The 19,190-nt window shown below is 32.4% G+C and overlaps 1 protein-coding gene across 1 annotated transcript; it reads right to left on the reverse strand.

Moving 5' to 3' along the window:
- Window positions 1–9,061: 9,061 nt before the first annotated feature.
- LOC107954780 (protein PIN-LIKES 7) lies at window positions 9,062–12,191 on the reverse strand. The gene is made up of 9 exons (XM_016890451.2): window positions 11,372–12,191; window positions 11,132–11,211; window positions 10,932–11,056; window positions 10,730–10,851; window positions 10,428–10,646; window positions 10,176–10,292; window positions 9,942–10,042; window positions 9,630–9,868; window positions 9,062–9,562 (listed from the first exon to the last, which is right to left on the reverse strand). Exons 1-9 carry the CDS (start codon window positions 11,504–11,506, stop codon window positions 9,438–9,440), a joined length of 1,263 nt encoding a protein of 420 aa, XP_016745940.1. The 5' UTR covers window positions 11,507–12,191; the 3' UTR covers window positions 9,062–9,437.
- Window positions 12,192–19,190: the final 6,999 nt, after the last annotated feature.

Consider the following 19,190-nt stretch of genomic DNA (forward strand, 5'->3'; position numbering starts at 1 on the left):
CACATCTTTCCTCTCTTCTCTCCACTTTCTCTCTTCTTTTCCATTCCAAAATTCCCTTGCTCTCTTGCCGATTTCTCTTCTTGGGAAAGGGGCATTCATCAGCTATTTGGAGCAGCAATTAAGTGTTCATAGCAGCCTTGATCGACGAGGACAATGGAGAAGGAAGAACGGAGCAACTAGTCAAGTCATGGAAAAACACCGAATTTGATTCTTGTTCCCAATCTCTTTAATTTTTGTTGTTGTTATGCTGAACATATCTATGAATATTTATGTTGTTGGAATGGTTAATTTAATCAATTTTGCTTGAATTTAATTCATGTTAGGTTGATTGCATTTCGTTTGTTAAAATTATTGAAATTGTGTTTATGTTATTATAGGCCTTGGTAAGATGCTTGATTAAGTAAAATCATGACGAAGTTATTCTTGCATTACAATTGTTAGGTAACTAATGAATTAATTATTTAAACGGATTGAAATTGTAATTAATGGACACAGTACTTAATCAGTGCATGTTTAATCATCTAAGGTAACTGAGGGTTAGATTAGCAATGATATTTGATATACATTTTCCTTGCATAACTTACAATATTATTGTGATTAAATTGTTTCAAGGTAAGGATACTTTGTTACCTCACATAGTCCTTTATGTGCTTATTAAATCGAGTTAATTGTTTGAATTGACATAGGGATATGTACAAGAGATTATTTCGATTTAATAAGTATGTATGTGCAATAACATATTTGCCTATTAAGATTTGTTTAATCGGTTGAATTGACATAGGGATATAGTCAAGAGATAAATGGATTTTGGTAGTTGAGTATGTTCGTAAGTTAGAAAATTACCCAGTTACTGTGAACTTATTCGTAACAATATAAATATGAGTTTAATAATTCTAAGTTATGAAATGTAATTAATCTAACACAATTATGTCATCTTGATTTAAATCGTATTTTGAAATTGTGTGTTTGAGATTTATTTATTTAGTTTACTTAGTTTAAAATCTTAGTTTTTAACCATCCTCTTCAAACATAGTATTTTTCTTCACCAAAGTGTTTTAAATAGCATTCATAAATAATTCTTTTCACAGTCCTTGTGGGTACGATAACTCGATATTTACTTGTCACTTTATTACTTGTTGCGATTGTGTACACTTGCATATATCCTTCATTCCATAAGGTGCAACACAACTTCTCGATTGACGAATATCTTGTCTCGCATTCCGTGAACTTCTTACTGAGGTAATAGATTGCTCTTTCTTTCCTCCTAACTCATTATGTTGGCCTAGTACACATCCCATAGAATTTCCAAAATACTGCCAAGTATAGTATCAGTGGTTTTTCTCAGCTAGGTGGTATTAGCACTGGGGCATTGGACAAATAATGTTTAATTTTGTCGAAGGTCTTCTGGCATTCCTCATCCCATACACCTGGATTATGTTTCTTAAGGAGATGGAATATGATGTCATATTTCTCGGTTAGTTGTGAAATGAACTGGGCAATGTAATTTAATCTCCCAAAGAAACCCCGAACTTCCTTTTGGGTACTCGGCGGTGGTAACTCCTATAAAACCTTGACTTTGTCTATGTTAATCTCAATTCCTTTCTCACTGACTACAAATCCTAATAATTTACTCAACGTGGCCCTGAAAGTGCATTTGGCTTGATTTAGCTTTAGCTGGAATATTTTTAACCTCAAAAATAGTTTCCTCAAGAATTTCACATGATCTTTCTCAGTTTGGGATTTTGCGATGATATCATCAACAAAAACCTCAATTTATTTGTGCATCATATTATGTAACAAAGTCACCATGGCTCTTTTATATGTTGCACCTACATTTTTCAGCCCAAATGGCATCACTTTATAACAAAATGTTCCCTACATTTTTACGAATGTGGTCTTCTCCATATCTTCAGGATGCACCTTTATCTGGTTGTATTCGGAGAAACCATCCATGAAAGAGAATAGCGAATGACCTGTCGTGTTGTCCAGTAAAGTATCGATGTAAAGTAACAGAAAATTATCCTTTGGGTTGACCTTGTTTAAATTCCTGTAATCTACACGCATCGTACCTTCACATCTTTCTTAGGGACGTGGACTATGTTGGCTAACCAGTCTGGATATTTGACCACTTGTAGGAAACCAGCGTCAAATAATTTCTTGACCTCTTCTTTTATTTTCAACAGTACGTTTAGCCTCATCCTTCGAAGCTTCTACTGATCTGGCTTGCATTCTTCCTTTATGGGAAGCCTGTGTACCACGATATCAGTACTTAGACCATGCATGTCTTGATACGACCATGTGAAGACATCTTTGAATTCTTGGAGGAACTTAAAAGTATCTCGCCTTGTTTTTGCAGTGATGCAAATTCTAATTTTCACCTCTTTCTTTTCTTGTTTATCCTTAAACTCACAATTTCCATCGAATTTTTGTGAGGTAGGATCTGTTTCTCATCTTGCTCTATCATCCTTGACAAATCAAGAGACAAGTTACAATCTCGATCATCTTCAAAGCCTTAAGGTTCCTCTAGACACTTATACTGCTCAAAAGGAGACCCCAAGTCAGCAATAACATCACTCGTATCATTGATATCTTCCTATCATAGGAATAAAAGAATACCTAAAGAATAAATTTAAGGATGATTATCTACGTGGTATGAGTATGAATGAAGGAAATAGTAAAGTGTTTTCCAAATGGGACATAAAAATGCATTGTTTTCATTGAAATAAAGATAATGGACATGCGTTTTTCACAAAAGGATCCTTATTGCTCTTAGGCTTAGAGCAATGGGTACGTTCTAAACATTACTCTGAAATAGTCCTAAAAACTACAGGGATCTCTTCCGCAGTCCAATTGTTCAAAATACTTTCGGGGATATAAGGACAAATTCTTGATAGGTTCTCTTCTTTAGCTCCCTCCTCAGAGGAAAAATACATCTTTTCCCTCAAAACCTTCGATATTTTCAAAGAATTCCAACTCTTTGTTGTCCATCAGACTTTACACTAGAGCTTTGAATTTGGCGCACTCTTGGATTTCATGACCTTCCGCAGCGTGAAACTTGTAGTAGCTCTTCACTCCTTTTGGTCCCTCCTCCGAATCTTAAATGATCAAGTCCACATTTATCTTTTTTTCCAATCCCATTTTAGAGGGGATTTTACCTCCTCAACATCGATTTTGGTCCTCTTACTCTCATTCTAGCCATATTAGGCCCTAAGGGATCATCAAACCTTACCATTCCCTTCTTGATAAACCTCTCGATTAACTTCTTGAAGGCAGTGCATTCTCGATCGAGTGTCCCGTTATCCCTGAGTGGTATTTGTACTGAGCATTCACATCATACCACTTTGGGAATAGAGGTTGTATGGGCTTTAGGTAAAACGGTGAAACTACATGAGCATTAAATAGATTCTAGTATAATTCTCCATATGTCATCGGGATAGGCATGAATTGGAGTTTTTCTGTGTTCGGCCTTGAATTGGATTCTTGCATTGAAGGGCCCTGATGGTTGGCCGTCATAGTCTGAGGTTGCGTCATTGTGACCGGTTTTGAATAGCTCTTATTGTATACGTTTGTAGTGTTTACTTTATTTTCTTTCTTTCTTGGGGCAGACCTTTTAGCATTTTCTCTTCCATATATCTTCCCACTCCTTATCGCGTTCTCAATAATTTCTTCAGACATAACTATATCTGAGCAGCTTTTAGTAGCACTTCTTAGTATGTGATTGATGAACAAATCTTTCAGGGTATTGGCAAAAAGCATTGTTGTTTCTTTTTCTAGTAGAGTTGGCTAAACCTGTGTTGCCACATCTCTCGACCGTAGGGCGTACTGCCTAAAGCTTTTGTTTGGTTTCTTTTTCATGTTTTACAGTGTAATTCTATCGGGCGTTATGTAAGTCACATGGCTATACTGTTTCATGAAAGCCTGTACCAAATTCTTCCATGAATTAATCTTGAAACGACTCAACTGATTGTACCATTTAGCAGCTGATCCAATCAAGCTATCCTGGAAACAATGTATTAATGATTTATCGTTGTTGACGTATCCAGTCATTCTTCGGCAAAACATTATGATATAGGCCTTAGGGCAATTAGTCCCATTGTATTTTTCAAGTTCTGGAGTTTTAAATTTTGGTGGGAGTACTAGATCTGGGACCAAACTCAACTCCTTACATCGACCCCACAAAGGTAGTCGGTACTTTCCATAGCTCTGAATTTTTCCTCCAACCACTTGTAATGATCTTCCAGTTTTTTTGGAAGTTCTACTCTTGGCCTTTCCATTTTCACTCTGTCGTATAAATTTGGAATAATGGGGTTGGTTGGATTATCTCCGGGGTTAGAACCTGAACCCATTGGGTAATTCACCGGTCCTGAGGTGCCAGCATGGTATTGTTGTGGTCTTATGGTGACAAGTACTCTCCGTAGATATGTCTCTGGTTGAGCTTGGGTGTTCACTGGGGTAAAGCCCGAGGGGTATGTAGGGTCTTTGTTATCGTCCCCAGAGTTTATTGCAATACTCTTCCCTTTTTCAATTCCACCGGCTAGTAACTAGGTCAACTGGCTTATTATGTTTCTTAGGGACTGCTTTATTTGGTCCTTCATGTCTTATTGCACCTTAGCTAATTGATCCTGCAACTGCGCTTGCAACTAGGCTTGCACGTCCTTCTGCATTTGTTCTAGTCTTTCTAACCTTTTATCCATGGCTTTAGTTTTACTGTAGGTATCGTAGCGATATTCAGTTGGCAAATTCTTTGTAGTTTCCAAGGTAACTGTCATATTTTTTGATTGATTAAGGGATTTTTCATGAAATTTAATGCATGGAATGAAATTTAATGCTAATGAATGGAAAAGATGCCTACAAAAAGGCATTGATTCTAGTTCGATTCCATTAGAACAACTTTACTAGAAAACAAGTTTCTTTACTTAAAATGAATACTTCAACTTTATCAAGAAACCCTTTTTTATGACAAACTCTATATTTAGCAATTGAACACGAATCAACACCTTTCCTCTAAGATGAAAATGCAATGCAACCACAGCTAAAACAAAACGAAACAAGTCGGTACTTTTGTATAAAACTTGAATATGAAGTAAATAATAACAATCAAAACATTCTTTCTTTGTAATATATTCGGGTAAACGCTAAAGATTTTACATGGTTCTTCTTATGGTTGACTCTTAGGGTTTATTACATGCGATTTGGTTCTAAAGTAAAGGTATCTGAACCGACAGATTCCTCGATCCTTACCCATTATAGGCTCATACGAACCTAGTTCAATTCAGAAGAATACATTTCCCTATGTCTGTACGGAGATGAAGACCTCACGAAGAAATAGGTATGGATGTATCCTGTAAGTGATCTATTATCCTATACGGAGGTAAAGACCTCACAAAGGAATAGCTTCTCATTCCCACTTAAGAAAGGTAAAATGGAACAATTATGCCATACAATCTGTGAAAACATACAAAGAGAAACTCTCGAACCAATAAAAAAGATGTATTAGATCAAGATGTAACCCGAGATAACAAAGACATTATTTACCACCAAAATAAAACATGAAGGATGAAATGCAAGGAAGGGATCATCAATTTAAACCGAATTATCAATTTTCAACCAAAAAACCAAAAAGTAATCAACTCGCGACTCGACTTTTTTATTTCTCCCTAGTGAAGTCGCCAAGCTGTTGAAACCTTTTATTGAATTCGACTTTTTATTATAAAAAACATGGAGTCGCCACCAATCCTTTTTAATTAGGTGTGATTGGATCACCTCAAAACTTGGTCATTTTAATAAAATTGTTAGATTTACTAAAATAATGATTTTCAGTCAACAAAATCCAGGAAAGGGTTCGAGATTTGGTTACGTATGAGGAAGGATTAACACCCTTATAATGCCCAAAATTGGTACCTAGTTGATTACTTAATGTCTTGATGTCAAAATTTGAAAATCTGAAGAGAATTTAAAATGCGATCCCTTTCGCTCGGTGTTAGTTGATGGTATTGAAAAAGTCTCTATCTAAATTGAATTTTTAATGAGGAGGTTTTCTCATTTCAGGTCGATCAAGACGAAAAATCATGTCCCGCAAGTTGGGGCACAAAATGTCAAATTCTCGAAAATAAGAACGTTCACTTTTTAATTATTACTCAAATCTTATATATTTTTAAAAATTATTCTTTTTTTTTTAAAAAAAGAGGGATGTTTGATTATTTCGATTAAAAGAGATGATCGTACTCCATAAGTTAGAGGCACAATTTCTCGAATCCCCTAATTAAAGAACGCCGCCTTAGTTCAAATTGCTAAATATACAATGTATGAAAATGAAGCTTCTAATATGACATACTATGGACTTATTTGATCATAAAACATTATATGAGATACATGAGTATGTTATATGATGTCATACGAACATAAATAATGTAATATATATCATAACTAATAATTAATGTTATAAAAAATGTTAATTAGTGCTATTAATAATAATTAATGACCAAATAACAAATTATACATTTTAAAGGGGTAGAAATATAAATAATAAAGATTAAAAGTGCAGGGAATTAAAAAGAGATAAGTATGCTGAATAAAATAAATAGAGGACTAATTAAAATTTAAATGAAATTTAAAGTGCAATTTCTTTTTTTTTTAAAAAGAAGTAAACAAAAGACTTAAAGGAAATAATCGAGAAATTTGAGGGTAAAACTGTAAATTTCATAATTTAAAGGGAAAAAATAATAAATAAAATTTTAAACATGTTGGAATTTAAATAAAAAAAGTAAAGGGACCGAATCTAAAAAAAATAGGACTAAATTGAAACCTTAAAAAATTTTGAAGTCCAAATTGCAAGAAAATAAAAAAACAAATAAAGGATTAAATTAAAACAAAATAGAAATGTTTAGAGGCCCAGGATGTTATTTTCCCTAGCCCAGCATAGTGTCATTCCTGGAAGGGTTCAATAGTTTGAGGACTAAAGTGGAAACAAATTAAAATTAAATGGTGAAATTAAAAAGAAAAGAAAATCAAAATTAGGACCATATTAAGTAGTGCCTAAAAGCGGAAGGACTTGGCAGCAATTAAACCCCTTCCTCCGAAACACACGGACCTTGGGACCATTCGGGTCGTGCTCGAAATAGTGTCGTTTTGGGCGTCTGAAGGCAAGACCAAAACAACGTCGTTTTGGGGGGCTATTTAAGTTTTAAAAAATCTAAAAAAAAAATTCATTTTAACAGCCTTTAAAAAAATTCTTTTCAATTTTTTTTCTCTCAAGCCCTTCTCCTCCAGCCACAAGGTCATCGCATATCTGCCATGGCCACTGGTCATCAGCGCCGATGACCGCCGCCTCCTGTGGCCAAAAAATTCCCAAAAAATCCCTTTCTTGCCCCTTTTTCATGTGGAACACAGATCCGATGTTAAAGTCCCCAAAAACCTAGCCAAAGTTCGGCTATGGAACAAGAAACCCTTCAATTTCTCCCTTTTCCAACGAGGCCCTCGACGAAACCCTAAGGGTTCCTAAGCTTCTCAAGTCGGAGAAAAGGGGAGTTCCACTACGGCGCTTTAATAGGTAAACCAAAAAAAAAAATTGAATCTTTTGTTGTGATTTTTTTTATATTTTTTTAAATTCAAAAAGGAAAATATAAAAAAAAAAACTACCTTCTTTTAAACTTGGTTTTTTTCCTTTTTGTATTTCTCTATTGAATTACTTCGTAAAAGAAAAAAGTTACAAATGTTTCTTTGGCTTTTTATAGTCGAATTATAGCATATTACTTTTGTCTTTTTCCTTTTTTCTTTTTCTACTTTTTTGCTTCCATTTCTCTGTCTTCTACATGGGGCAAGGACGAGGCGGTGGTGCTAGGCCTTAAATGGCAAACCTGCTGACATGGCGAGGGGAGCGGCAGTTGGAGACTTTTAGGGGGAGCTAGGGTTTCTGAAAAGTTTTTAAGTTTTGAGCTTTTCGACTGATGGATATTTGGGCTTTTAGGGTTAGGTTAGTAGATGGATTTGGGTCATTGGGTTTGTAAATAGACTAGACCCTTTTAACTAATGGACTATTATTATTTTTAACTATTTTTTTATTTTGGTTTGGTTTGGGTAGGATGAATTTGGCCTATTACATTAACTATTTGAACTAATTAGTAAAATTATAATAATATAAAGACCAAATTATGTTAAAAAATAAAGTATAAGAATTAAATCTCAAATTAAGTATATTAGAAAGACCAAAATTAAAAATAAATTATTTTTATAAAAAGAAAAAGAAAACGAAAAGAGCATGGTTTATATATATAGCTAAAGGTAAATATGTATTGCCTCAAGTTTACCACATTTTATTTCATGGATCCAATTAAATTCTAACTTAGGAGAAAAGACATTCAGTTTTATTTATTTTGGAATTAATTAATTCTAAAAACTTCTTTCTTATTTATTTATTGGTTCTAACTTACAACAAAAAACGCCCTTCATTGCTAATTAATTAAACCCACCTTTTCAATGCCAAACACAGCAATTAATGATTTCAAGGTTAATTTATTTTATGCGAGGAATCGGTGTCTCCCATGATATATTTATTTAAATATTTTCCCCATCTTTTACTTTTTTTGACAGTACAGATGCAAATTTTAAACATTCTTGCTTAAGTTTCAAGGGTTCCACTAAGAAGAAGAAAAACCCAAGTATTTGTTATTCAGAAGCATAATAAACTGTGAGTTAACGTGGGTTTGGATAGGCTGTACGGTGTGATATATTTAATTTATTTTTTATCTCATGTTATAATATTTAATTTCATCACCATCACTATTTTTACATTAATCACAAATAAATATTGTTCATTCAAACACACCCTTATTCCTAACACTAAAAAAAATGTATACCTATCTGTATCTTTTAATTTATTATTACAATTGAGGTATCACAACATGCATCATACAAATAAAATTGTAGAGATGGGTTTTTGTGGGTCGTATTAATGGGTGTTAGAATCGAAAAATTTAATATAAAAGTTAATAAATTAAGATTTTATTATGTTAAATTATTAAGATCAAAATTAAATGTAAAAGTATACCTGAATGCATTGATATCTTGAAATCTTCCTGTCTTGCGATTTGGATCTTCCAAATTAATACACAAGTAATTTAAAGAAGATAACTCTCTCTTTTCCTGAAGATGAGATATCAAAAAAGTTACTTATGTATAATTTTGACACCATAGCCCTAATATATAACTTTTGCACATTAACCTTAACTTTTAATCAGGTCATCATCAATTAAAAATAAGTTACGAGAGTATCTACACATATTTGACCTATACTTTTATTTATTAATTAAATTTTAATAAACTTTAACCAAATTAGATCACTTTTAAGACTAATATTTTATAATAGTAACCAATAACATTTAATTATACTTATTATATATATATATGCTATGTCGAAACATGAAATGAAAGAGTGTTGATCAGGTCAAGATCCACATGAAGATTGTTGACCAAGTAGTGAGTGCAAAAGCTGCAACCAAGTATGTCCACAGGAAGAGAACTGAACACTCCTCTTGACCCACATCAAACAACTGGGTCATGGTGCCTGCAATATATAATTTGTGTTATTAACATGTCATCATCAAATGCAAATAAGGGCTTAGGTTACTGACCAATATTGGAGGCTGGTGGGACAGTAAACTGAAGCATCAAGACGTAGCTGAACAAAGGGTCGGAGGGTAGGAACCCAAGCTTGGCAGCAGCTTTAACAACCCAAATACCAATAACCGGCAGTATAATGTATCGAGCACACACCACTCCTACGAGTACCAATGGTTTTATTTTGGACGATCGTAATCCTCCTATCAAGTTGCCTCCTATTATGAGGGTGATACAAGGGATTGTTGCATCTCTGCAATGCACATTTTTTGTTTTCTTAATTACCCTTTCTTATTCACATTTTATTAAGAGAGAAGAGGGCGTACCCTAGCAGTTTTGTTGAGTCTTGCATCACTCGTAACGGAGCCCCCTCGCCTATTATAAGCTTTCTCAACCACACCGTCGCTCCAAAAACGAATCCCGCTATCTGTTACTCATACATAATATATGTAAATCACTATTTTATCCCTCAAAAACATTAACTATTTATTAGATATGCCCACCTCCTACTAATTACTAACTTGTGTGATGGTTTTTGGCAAATCAATATAAAAACTTACTGCACCAAGTGTCGGCGGCGCCATCAGCTCTTTTAAGATCTGACGAAGAAAGGCCACCACATTAACCCACAACAATCCCTTCCCTTCTTGCTTTGGTCTACTTTCTTGTGATACATTCTGCAACAACAATCATTTGTAAGGTCAAGACTAGAGAGAGTTAATGAATAAGTAGTGCTACCTCTTTTTAATTATATCCTCTCTACTTTTTACTTTATATCTTAATTATTTGTATAAAAAGGCAAGGCTACCCACTGCATGTTGCTCTGGATCTTCAACTTCCTTTGTTGCAACTGTTGTTATAGCACCTTCCTCTTTTCTTTCTTTCAGAAGCTGAGTTTGGGCGGTGGCATCCAAGTTGTTGTTGGCTTCTACTTTTGAAACGAATTCCTCAGCTGCTTCAAGTGCTTTGGATTTCACTGCTGAAGATTTTACCATTTGGTAACTGATTGTCCATATGTAGAAACCACCAAGCTGCATTAATTACCCGAATTAAAGCATATGTGAATATGATTAATCAGTCCTTCTGTAGGCTTGAAATAACCACGTGTAATTACCGCCATGGAGAAAGATGCATAGGAGAGTCCAACTGAGTTGCAAACATCACGGTTCCCAAATGGGCTTCTATCTTCATTGCAGACTGCAGGGACAAGTATAAGGAGAAGATTTCCCACGTTCCCTAGAAATAATTTCAACTACAACTTAGTCACATGTAGGGGAAAAGGGGGCCTTGAAAGCTCTTTCAAGTTTCGACCTTACCAGCTGAACATGTCGCAATAATAAGACCTTCCAGATGGGGCTTTGGTCTCAGTATCTTAACCACAAACCATCCCACCATTCCTCCCACTAGAAAGGTGATTCCCATGTTTACAGGCATAAACCACCTGTGAGTTGATAGATGATCAAACACATTGAAACCAAGTCAAAAAAGTCTATATGCATGTATGTAAGTATCCTACCATGAAATAATGTCTTGGAGCGTGACGGTCTTGGCCAGACTTGCAAACATGAGCGAGGGTGTAAACACAACGAACACAAGCTGCGTTTAATTACACAACATAAACAAATCTAAGAACTGAAGAAGATATTATGATGATGTTACAGTCAAGTTAACTAATTAGCATGAAAAAAGCCTACTTATGCAGCCTTTAATCACCTATAGAAACGATTATTCATGAAAATAGTCAAGTAATTAACACCTTATTCAAGGATCTGCGCGTATCTTCTGGGAAAAGCTTGCAGTAATCAGTCGCCAGGAAAGCGCCTAACAAACTGATTATAAGTACTTGCAAGATAGGCATGGCAGCAACCTCGAACAATGTCCAGAAACCCATATTTTTAATTTGTTTATATATGATAGATGAGAATGAGTGAGACAGAAAATGTATTTGGTGCAGTGCAGCAGCCCTCTTTCAATGATGATGAGTATGGTTTGTGTAGCATCAGGTTTGCACAAATGAATATATGTGAGGCTAAAACAACAGAAGAGGAGGAAAAGGTAGGGAGGGCACATACAGATAGATACAGTGCAATGCAATAATGAAATGGGATGCGAGATTACATTAAGTGGAGATGTACGGTAACAATGACGTTAAAAAAGAAAACAAAAAATTAAGTTGGGGAGATAAATGAAAGAAAGGTATTTTGATTTGATTTGTTGGTGTAGGGTAATAGAGAATGAAATTGGAGTTAAAGTAAAAGACATATGAACCAATGTGGAGGAAAGATCGGTGAAGGTCACAACTGATTGTAATTTAGCTGCCTGCCCTGCTTACCCTTTTCTCTTTGTGTAATTGTGTCGTTGCTATGGGATTGCTAAATAGGTTTGGATGCTTTTAGTTCTTACAACAAGATGAAGGTAAGGTCGGAGGCGGATTGTTATGTCAATCTAACAAGATTGTAGAGGAAGGAGATGAAAGAAAGTAAAAATGGCCTGGAGAAAGGATAAGAGCTATGGTTCAAGGGAAGTATCTTATAATATTTTACCATATTAATGCTGGATAGTCAGGACCAATAGTAAGGATAAGAGCTATGGTTCAAGGTAGGTCCTATTAATGCTGGATAGTCAGGAGCAATAATACAAATATGATAGTACCTGGAAACAGCGTGAAGATCAATGATAGATAGGATAAGATTACATAATCATGGACAAACAATGTCCTAAATTTTTCTTTTACTTTTTTTTTTCAAAACCAGGATATCGACGATATGTAATAGTAATTATTTTATAAATGTGCTCCATCCCATGAGTAAGATCGAATCCTCAATTACATGATTAAAGGGTGAGGTGAGCAAGCATCATACCGCATCTTAATGTAAAGTTAACCAAAAGGATGGTACCCACAAAATAGGGTAAATTATACTATTGGTCACTAAACTAAAAAAGTTACAATTTGATCATTGAAATATTCAAAAAGTTGTTCAATTGATGCTATATATGGCTTTCTCTGTTTATACTACCTGCACCAATCGAAATTTTCTTTCTCTTCTTCTATACTATTTTTCTTTCATTAAATAATTTTGGACGTTACGAATTTATAAATAAAACTCAAATAGCTTTTTTCCTCGATGACATTGACCAACAGATCAATTTGGATCTAAGGTACGGTACGTTCTTCTACTCGCCGATGAGTACTGATCCACCATACTGATCATCAAATTATTGCTTGGAGCTCATTGGTGGAACTTTTTTTTCTCTAAATTAATAGCCCGGTAACTTAAATTAAAACTTTTAAATAGTTTAATGACTTAAATAAAAACTTTCGAATAATTCAATGATCAAATTGTAATTTTTTTTAATTAAATCACCAAAATAAAATTTTACCTATAATTTAGTGAGCAATTGTACAATTTACCTAAAAAATAAAGTTAGCTAAAAGGACGCTTTTTATGATACGTAAGCCAACATAAATGAAAAATGGTCGCTTGCTGTTATCTATCGAGTGTCAATTAATTGCTTTAATTACTCCTAATTCCGGCTATTTTTTCTACCAAAGTTAAAAGAATTAATTATTTATGAAAATGATTCAAGTAGAAAATTATTTACGTAAATGATTCATTCTTCATAATGGTTATTAATGTCAGCTTGATATATTGATAGTATCGTCCACTTATCATAAGCTAATTATTGATTTTTTTTAAAAATAGTTTTTTTATTGTTATTATTGTGTCAGGCGACATACGTATGTATTTTTTAAAATACCTGTTAATGAGTATTCAGGAAGAAAAGAAGAAAGAAAAATATATATTCTAATACCTGAAAAGAAACAGTTGAAATAGAAAAAAAAAAGAAAACAAAAAAATAAAGGGGAAATATGTGACCGATGTTTGTTTCATATGTGGTTCTTGTCTTTTTAGCTTGTGAATGTCACCATTAGTGAGTGAAATAATGTTTCAAAAAAATAATATTAGATAAGATGAGAATGAGAAAGAAATATATATGGGAGAAGATAAGAGACGAAAGAGGGAAAGTCAAATATGTGAAAGAAAAAAATAACATATATGTAAAATAGAGATATAAAATGGAATTGAATATTTTATGGAAAATAAATAATTAAGTATGGAAAAGGAAAGAGAATAACAAATATGCAAAATGAAGATTTTCCATAAAACATTAAATTATGGCACACACAAAAAAAGTATTTTTTTAAAAAAGCCGATGATTGGCTAATTATGAGGGGATAGTGTCACCGGTATGTTAGGCGGCATTGGCGGTCACGGTGGAAAACAAGTCATTTACATACATAAATTTTGACTTGGGTTATTTTCGTAAATAATTAATTTTATTGAGTCAATTAGATAACAAAAACCCCTAATTCCTCGGCAACTAGATAAAAACATAATAATTTGTAAAAGATTTATTAAAAACACCTCTACAACTAAACCTTATGTGATAACTTGATGGTCGAAGGTGTTCGCTGCCTTAAGTTGTAGCTTGGGTTCAAATATCGCTAATCGCGTTTGTTATTCGGGCTTTGTCTTATTATTGTATTTCATCAAAAAAATAAAACACCTCTACAACTTCATTTCGATTTTAGAAAATTTGGTCCATCTAAAAAAAGTGTTAACTATTTCTGTTAATACCATGTGCCCAAATATAATTAACTGAATTTAAAATTTTTAAAAAATCTATATAATAAACAAAAATTTCTTTAAAAAATTCTAAAAATCCAAAAAAATAAAAATAAAAAAATTGAAAAAAGTTAAACATTATAAAATTAAAATTTTAAATATTATTTAAAAATTCAAAAAAATAAAGTTAAAAATTAATAAAATTTCCAAATCTTAAAAATTGCAAAATTTAAAAATATTTTTCAAAATACTAAATAATTCATTTTTATATTTCAAATACATATTTACCTGTGCTAGATCTATCTAAGGGTCGAGTAGCCCGTCCGTCCCAATAGTCTCAGTCCAATTTGGCCAAGCTTGGATAAGGATTTTCACACTTCGGACTAGTTCGGCTTGAATTCAATTCAAATAGTAAAAAATATTTTTAAATTTAAATTTAATTATAAAAATTAATTAAATATATACTTTTTAATATTTTATTATTTTTTGAATAGTAAAATGGACTTTTTGAATAGATCAACTCAAAAATAGGCTTAAACTTGAAAAGTTTTTATAGAACCGAGCCTTGACTCAACACGACCCATTTACAGGTCTAACTTGTAAAAATATTGATGGGAAATAAGAATAAATCAAAATTTGATGATTGGAGGAGTTAACTCACCAAAAAGGATAGAAGAGAATCTAAAATTCAAACAAACTTATATCCTAAGGCTGTGATATTGAGGGAAGAAAATGATACCTAAATTTTTTGATTAATTATGAAAATGATTAAACCCTTATCAATTTTAAAAAAAATTATAAACGTAAATGATCTATTTTTTACAGTATTTGTCGTGCTGTCAGATACATCGACGACATCAACCCCCATCATTAACTAATGATTACTTTTTCTAAAAAAAATTTTAATGGTGTCACTTGATAAATTGGCGGTATCAAATTGAAGTGTAATTATATAAAACACTCAGGGACATGATGAAGCAATTATCATTTTTAGATTTGTTAAAGAAGGGCACCGCCTTAACATGGCGACACCAAATTAGATGTTCTTAAAATTTTAGTCTATTTGTATGTTAGGTCTATCCTATTTTAAAATTAAATTTAAATAGCCCTTAAAATATATAAGAATAACAAAAATAAACCCTTACCATTTAAAAAAAAAAACTTAAAAAATTTATATAAAATTCTTATTTTAATTACCCAAATATATCCCTCAAAAAATTTCTCCCTCAAAAAATTTCTTCAAAAAATTTCTCCCTCAAAAAATTTCTCAAAGAAATTTTTTGAGGGATATATTTGGATAATTTAAATAAGAATTTTATATAATTTTTTAAGTTTATTGTTTTTAAAAAAATAAAAAAAAATGAGAATGGATTATTTTTATTATTCTTATATTTTTTAAGAGTTATTTAAATTTAATTTTAAATTGGGACAGACCTAAAATACAAATAGACTACAAGTTGAAAAGCATTTAATTTGGTCCCAGGCAGGACCCCTTTTTCAGCCAATCTAAAAAGGGTATGTAACACCCCAAACCCGGCCAAAACATTAGGGCCGAATCTGGTGATGTCACATTGTAACACCTCTTACCCATATTCAACGTTGGAATAGGGTACAAGGCATTACCAGAAAAAATACACTTATAGAAATATTAAACCGAGTTATAAAATTTCATCCAAATTAAAAACTTTCAAATTATTATCTTCGAGTCGCTAATTAGGGTATGCGAGACCCAATACATACCCATTCATATGCTCAATATATTCGTTAAATCAATCCAATATTGAAGAATCTACTTTATGTCAGAATCAATATTAATAACAATCATAAATCTTTTCATGTTAATTTCATATATCACTTACCGAACTTCGAATGTTAATTTACAAATATGTAATTCACTAACACATTCTGGTATACACAATGTTTAATCGATGAAATCATTTAATTGAGCTAAATTTCATGTTCATTCCAAATTTTCTTCTAAATCCATAAATGCTTCCACTTACCATTTACCTAATCAATTTCTCGAACCAAGCTATCACACAACAATAATACATCACCTGTGCTTCATGAATTCAATATTCGATTCTTATCACCATCAAATCCATGTCATTCGAATACTTAAAGTTTATTCAAGCATATATTATTACGTTTCATATACCAAGCATATGTCAAAATTACGAATATGCAGTCAATTCATTTGTCATTTATTTGACTAGAAAATTAACGTCAAAATTTATACCATTCCATTACTTAAGATATGCCATAAAACACTCATTTAACATAAACTAGCACCATGGCCGAATTTTCATTATGCTATTTATTACCCTTTTTTCGAATCACATAGCAAAATATTACAAATATGTATATATTTGAATACTATAATTATGCATCAACTTATCAACATGAGTTAATTCATGAGTCACTCATGACATCACTTCATGCCAAATATACCACACACATATGTTATGAAACTTTATTTTCTCTCATGAGCTTACCATGGCCAGTAATGCACCAATATAAACATCACTCCTATTTCAACGTTTATCGATTATAATAAAGCATATAACCAATTATACACAATTTATTCATATACTTTATTGTCCTCATCCTCCTCTCCATCCCACATCCTTTATGTATATAACATGCTTAAATAGCATTATACATAATTTCACTATTCACTTATATTTAAATTCAAAGCTGTCTATTTGAGTCAGAGTCACTAAATCATTTTTATCCGGAGCTAAAGAGCTCCAAATTAAGATACGTTAATTTTCCCAGAAACTAGACTCACATATCTTCTTACCATAACATTTTAAGAATTTTTAACTTGGCCAATTAGTATATTTTATTCTTTAAATTCACCCCTGTTTCACTGCTCAAGATCTCTGACCTCTCTTCACTCAAAATGAATTATCTCATTGTACAGAATTCAGATGATATTTTTGTTTATTTCCTTTGAAAATAGACTCATTAATGATTCTAAGCATATAAATTATAACTCATAATTATTTTTAACAATTTTTAATTATTTTCCAAATTTAGAATAGGGGATTCTAAAATCAATCCGACCTTACCTCTCTAAAATTCGAATACCTCATAATATTTAACTCTTTTACTTTCTATGTTTCTTTTATGTAAATATAGACTCACTAAGCTTTCATTTCATCTCTTATTCAATCTCTAATTCAATTTTCACCATTTTTGGTGATTTTTAAAAGTCACACAACTGTTGCTGTTCAAACTGTTTTGTTGTAAAATGTATTCTTTCATAATTTCACTTTTTCACTATCTCAATTCCATTGAATTTTTCACATCTCATTCCAATAGTTAATTTCAATTAATATACAATTCATTCAGTTTATCACTATATTCAAAGCAATCCAATTTCTCATTTCCAATTTCAAGTCAATTTTCAATTCAATTCCACATATATATTCACCACTCAATTACACTTAGTAAAGTTCCCGATGAACACTTCGAAATAATAACAGATACACGGTGGAATCAACACATAGCAACCACTTTATAATAAATGGTACCCGGTTCACATAGTAGCCTGCACATAGTACTACACATGTGACCATTTTCATCCGATACACGTAGTAGCCTGCACATAGTACTACACACATGATCGAAGCTATCCGGTACGCTTAATAGCCTGCACATAATACTACACATGCGACCTATCATTCCGGTACATGTAGTAGCCTGCACATGGTACTACACACGTGACCTAGCAACTTCACTCGTATCTCTTTCATTCTAAAGGTTCAACCGGGAATTTTCACTTTTTCTCAATTTTTTTACCAATCAATGTCAGTTTCTCGTCTTTCTCGATTTATTGTAGCATATTTAGCTTATATAACATTCACATTATTCAATCCAATTCAAAAAATCACATTTTGACAAAATTACATTTTTCCCCTAAAATTTCACAAAATTATGATTTTGCCCCTAGGCTCGGAAATTAAACTCTATTCCGTTTTCTTATGTTTTATAACATGCTGAGCATTTTTCGCTTCTATAGAAACATCAAATTCTTGCTCTAACATGCACTTATGAACAATAATAATTTTTACCGATTATGCCGTTTCACTTGTTTTCATTGAAAATCGCTTAGCAAAAATTGTTTAACACAATTTCAAGCTTGATATTCTACCATAAAACATCAAAATAAACACATTTAACTTATGGGTATTTTTCCAAATATAAACCCTAGGTTAAATTATTGATAGAATAAGCTAAATTAAGCTATCGGGACTTCAAAAACGTAAAGAACATTAAAAACGGGGCTTGGAATCACTTACTATGGAGCTTGGAAGCTTGAAAACCCTAACCATGGCTTCCCCCTTTCTATTTTCGTTCATCATGGAGAAGATGGACAATTTTTTTGCTATTTTGGCCTTTTTAATTCTTTTAATTACTAAATGACCAAAATGCCCCCAACTTAAAAATATCCTATTTCACTTATCTCTTGTCCATTTTTGTCCAACAGGTTAACCAATGGTCTAATTACCATTTAAGGACCTCCAATTTAAAATTTCATAACAATTGGACACTTCTAACATGTAGAAGTCAACTTTTGCACTTTTTACAATTTAGTCCTTTTGGCTAAATTGAGTGCCCAAACGTCGAAATTTTTGTATGAAATTTTTACGAATTCATTCTATGAAATTGTAGACCATAAAAATATAATAATAAAAAATAAAATTTTCCTTGTCGAATTTGTGGTCCGAAAACCACTATTCTGACTAGGCCTAAAATCGGGCTGTTATAGGGTAATTGCTTCGTCATGTCCTTGAACATTTTATATAATCACACTTTTAAACCAGTGTTATCAATTTATCTGGTGACGCCACTAATATATATACACAGAAAATTATTAATTTAAAACATAACTCATACTTGCTATACAAATATCAGTGTCTATATAATTATCATAACGTT

This window comes from Gossypium hirsutum, chromosome D07, assembly GCF_007990345.1.
Source record: "Gossypium hirsutum isolate 1008001.06 chromosome D07, Gossypium_hirsutum_v2.1, whole genome shotgun sequence".
In the NCBI taxonomy this organism is placed as follows: Eukaryota; Viridiplantae; Streptophyta; class Magnoliopsida; order Malvales; family Malvaceae; genus Gossypium; species Gossypium hirsutum.

Excerpts from the sequence above, each read along its gene's own strand:
- LOC107954780 (XM_016890451.2), bottom strand. The coding sequence starts at position 11,506 with ATGGGTTTCTGGACATTGTTCGAGGTTGCTGCCATGCCTATCTTGCAA. Across the intron at positions 11,212-11,371 it reads CGCGCAGATCCTTGAATAAG|CTTGTGTTCGTTGTGTTTAC; the intron begins GTGTTAATTACT and ends AATTAAACGCAG. Across the intron at positions 9,869-9,941 it reads GACTCAACAAAACTGCTAGG|AGATGCAACAATCCCTTGTA; the intron begins GTACGCCCTCTT and ends TGTGCATTGCAG.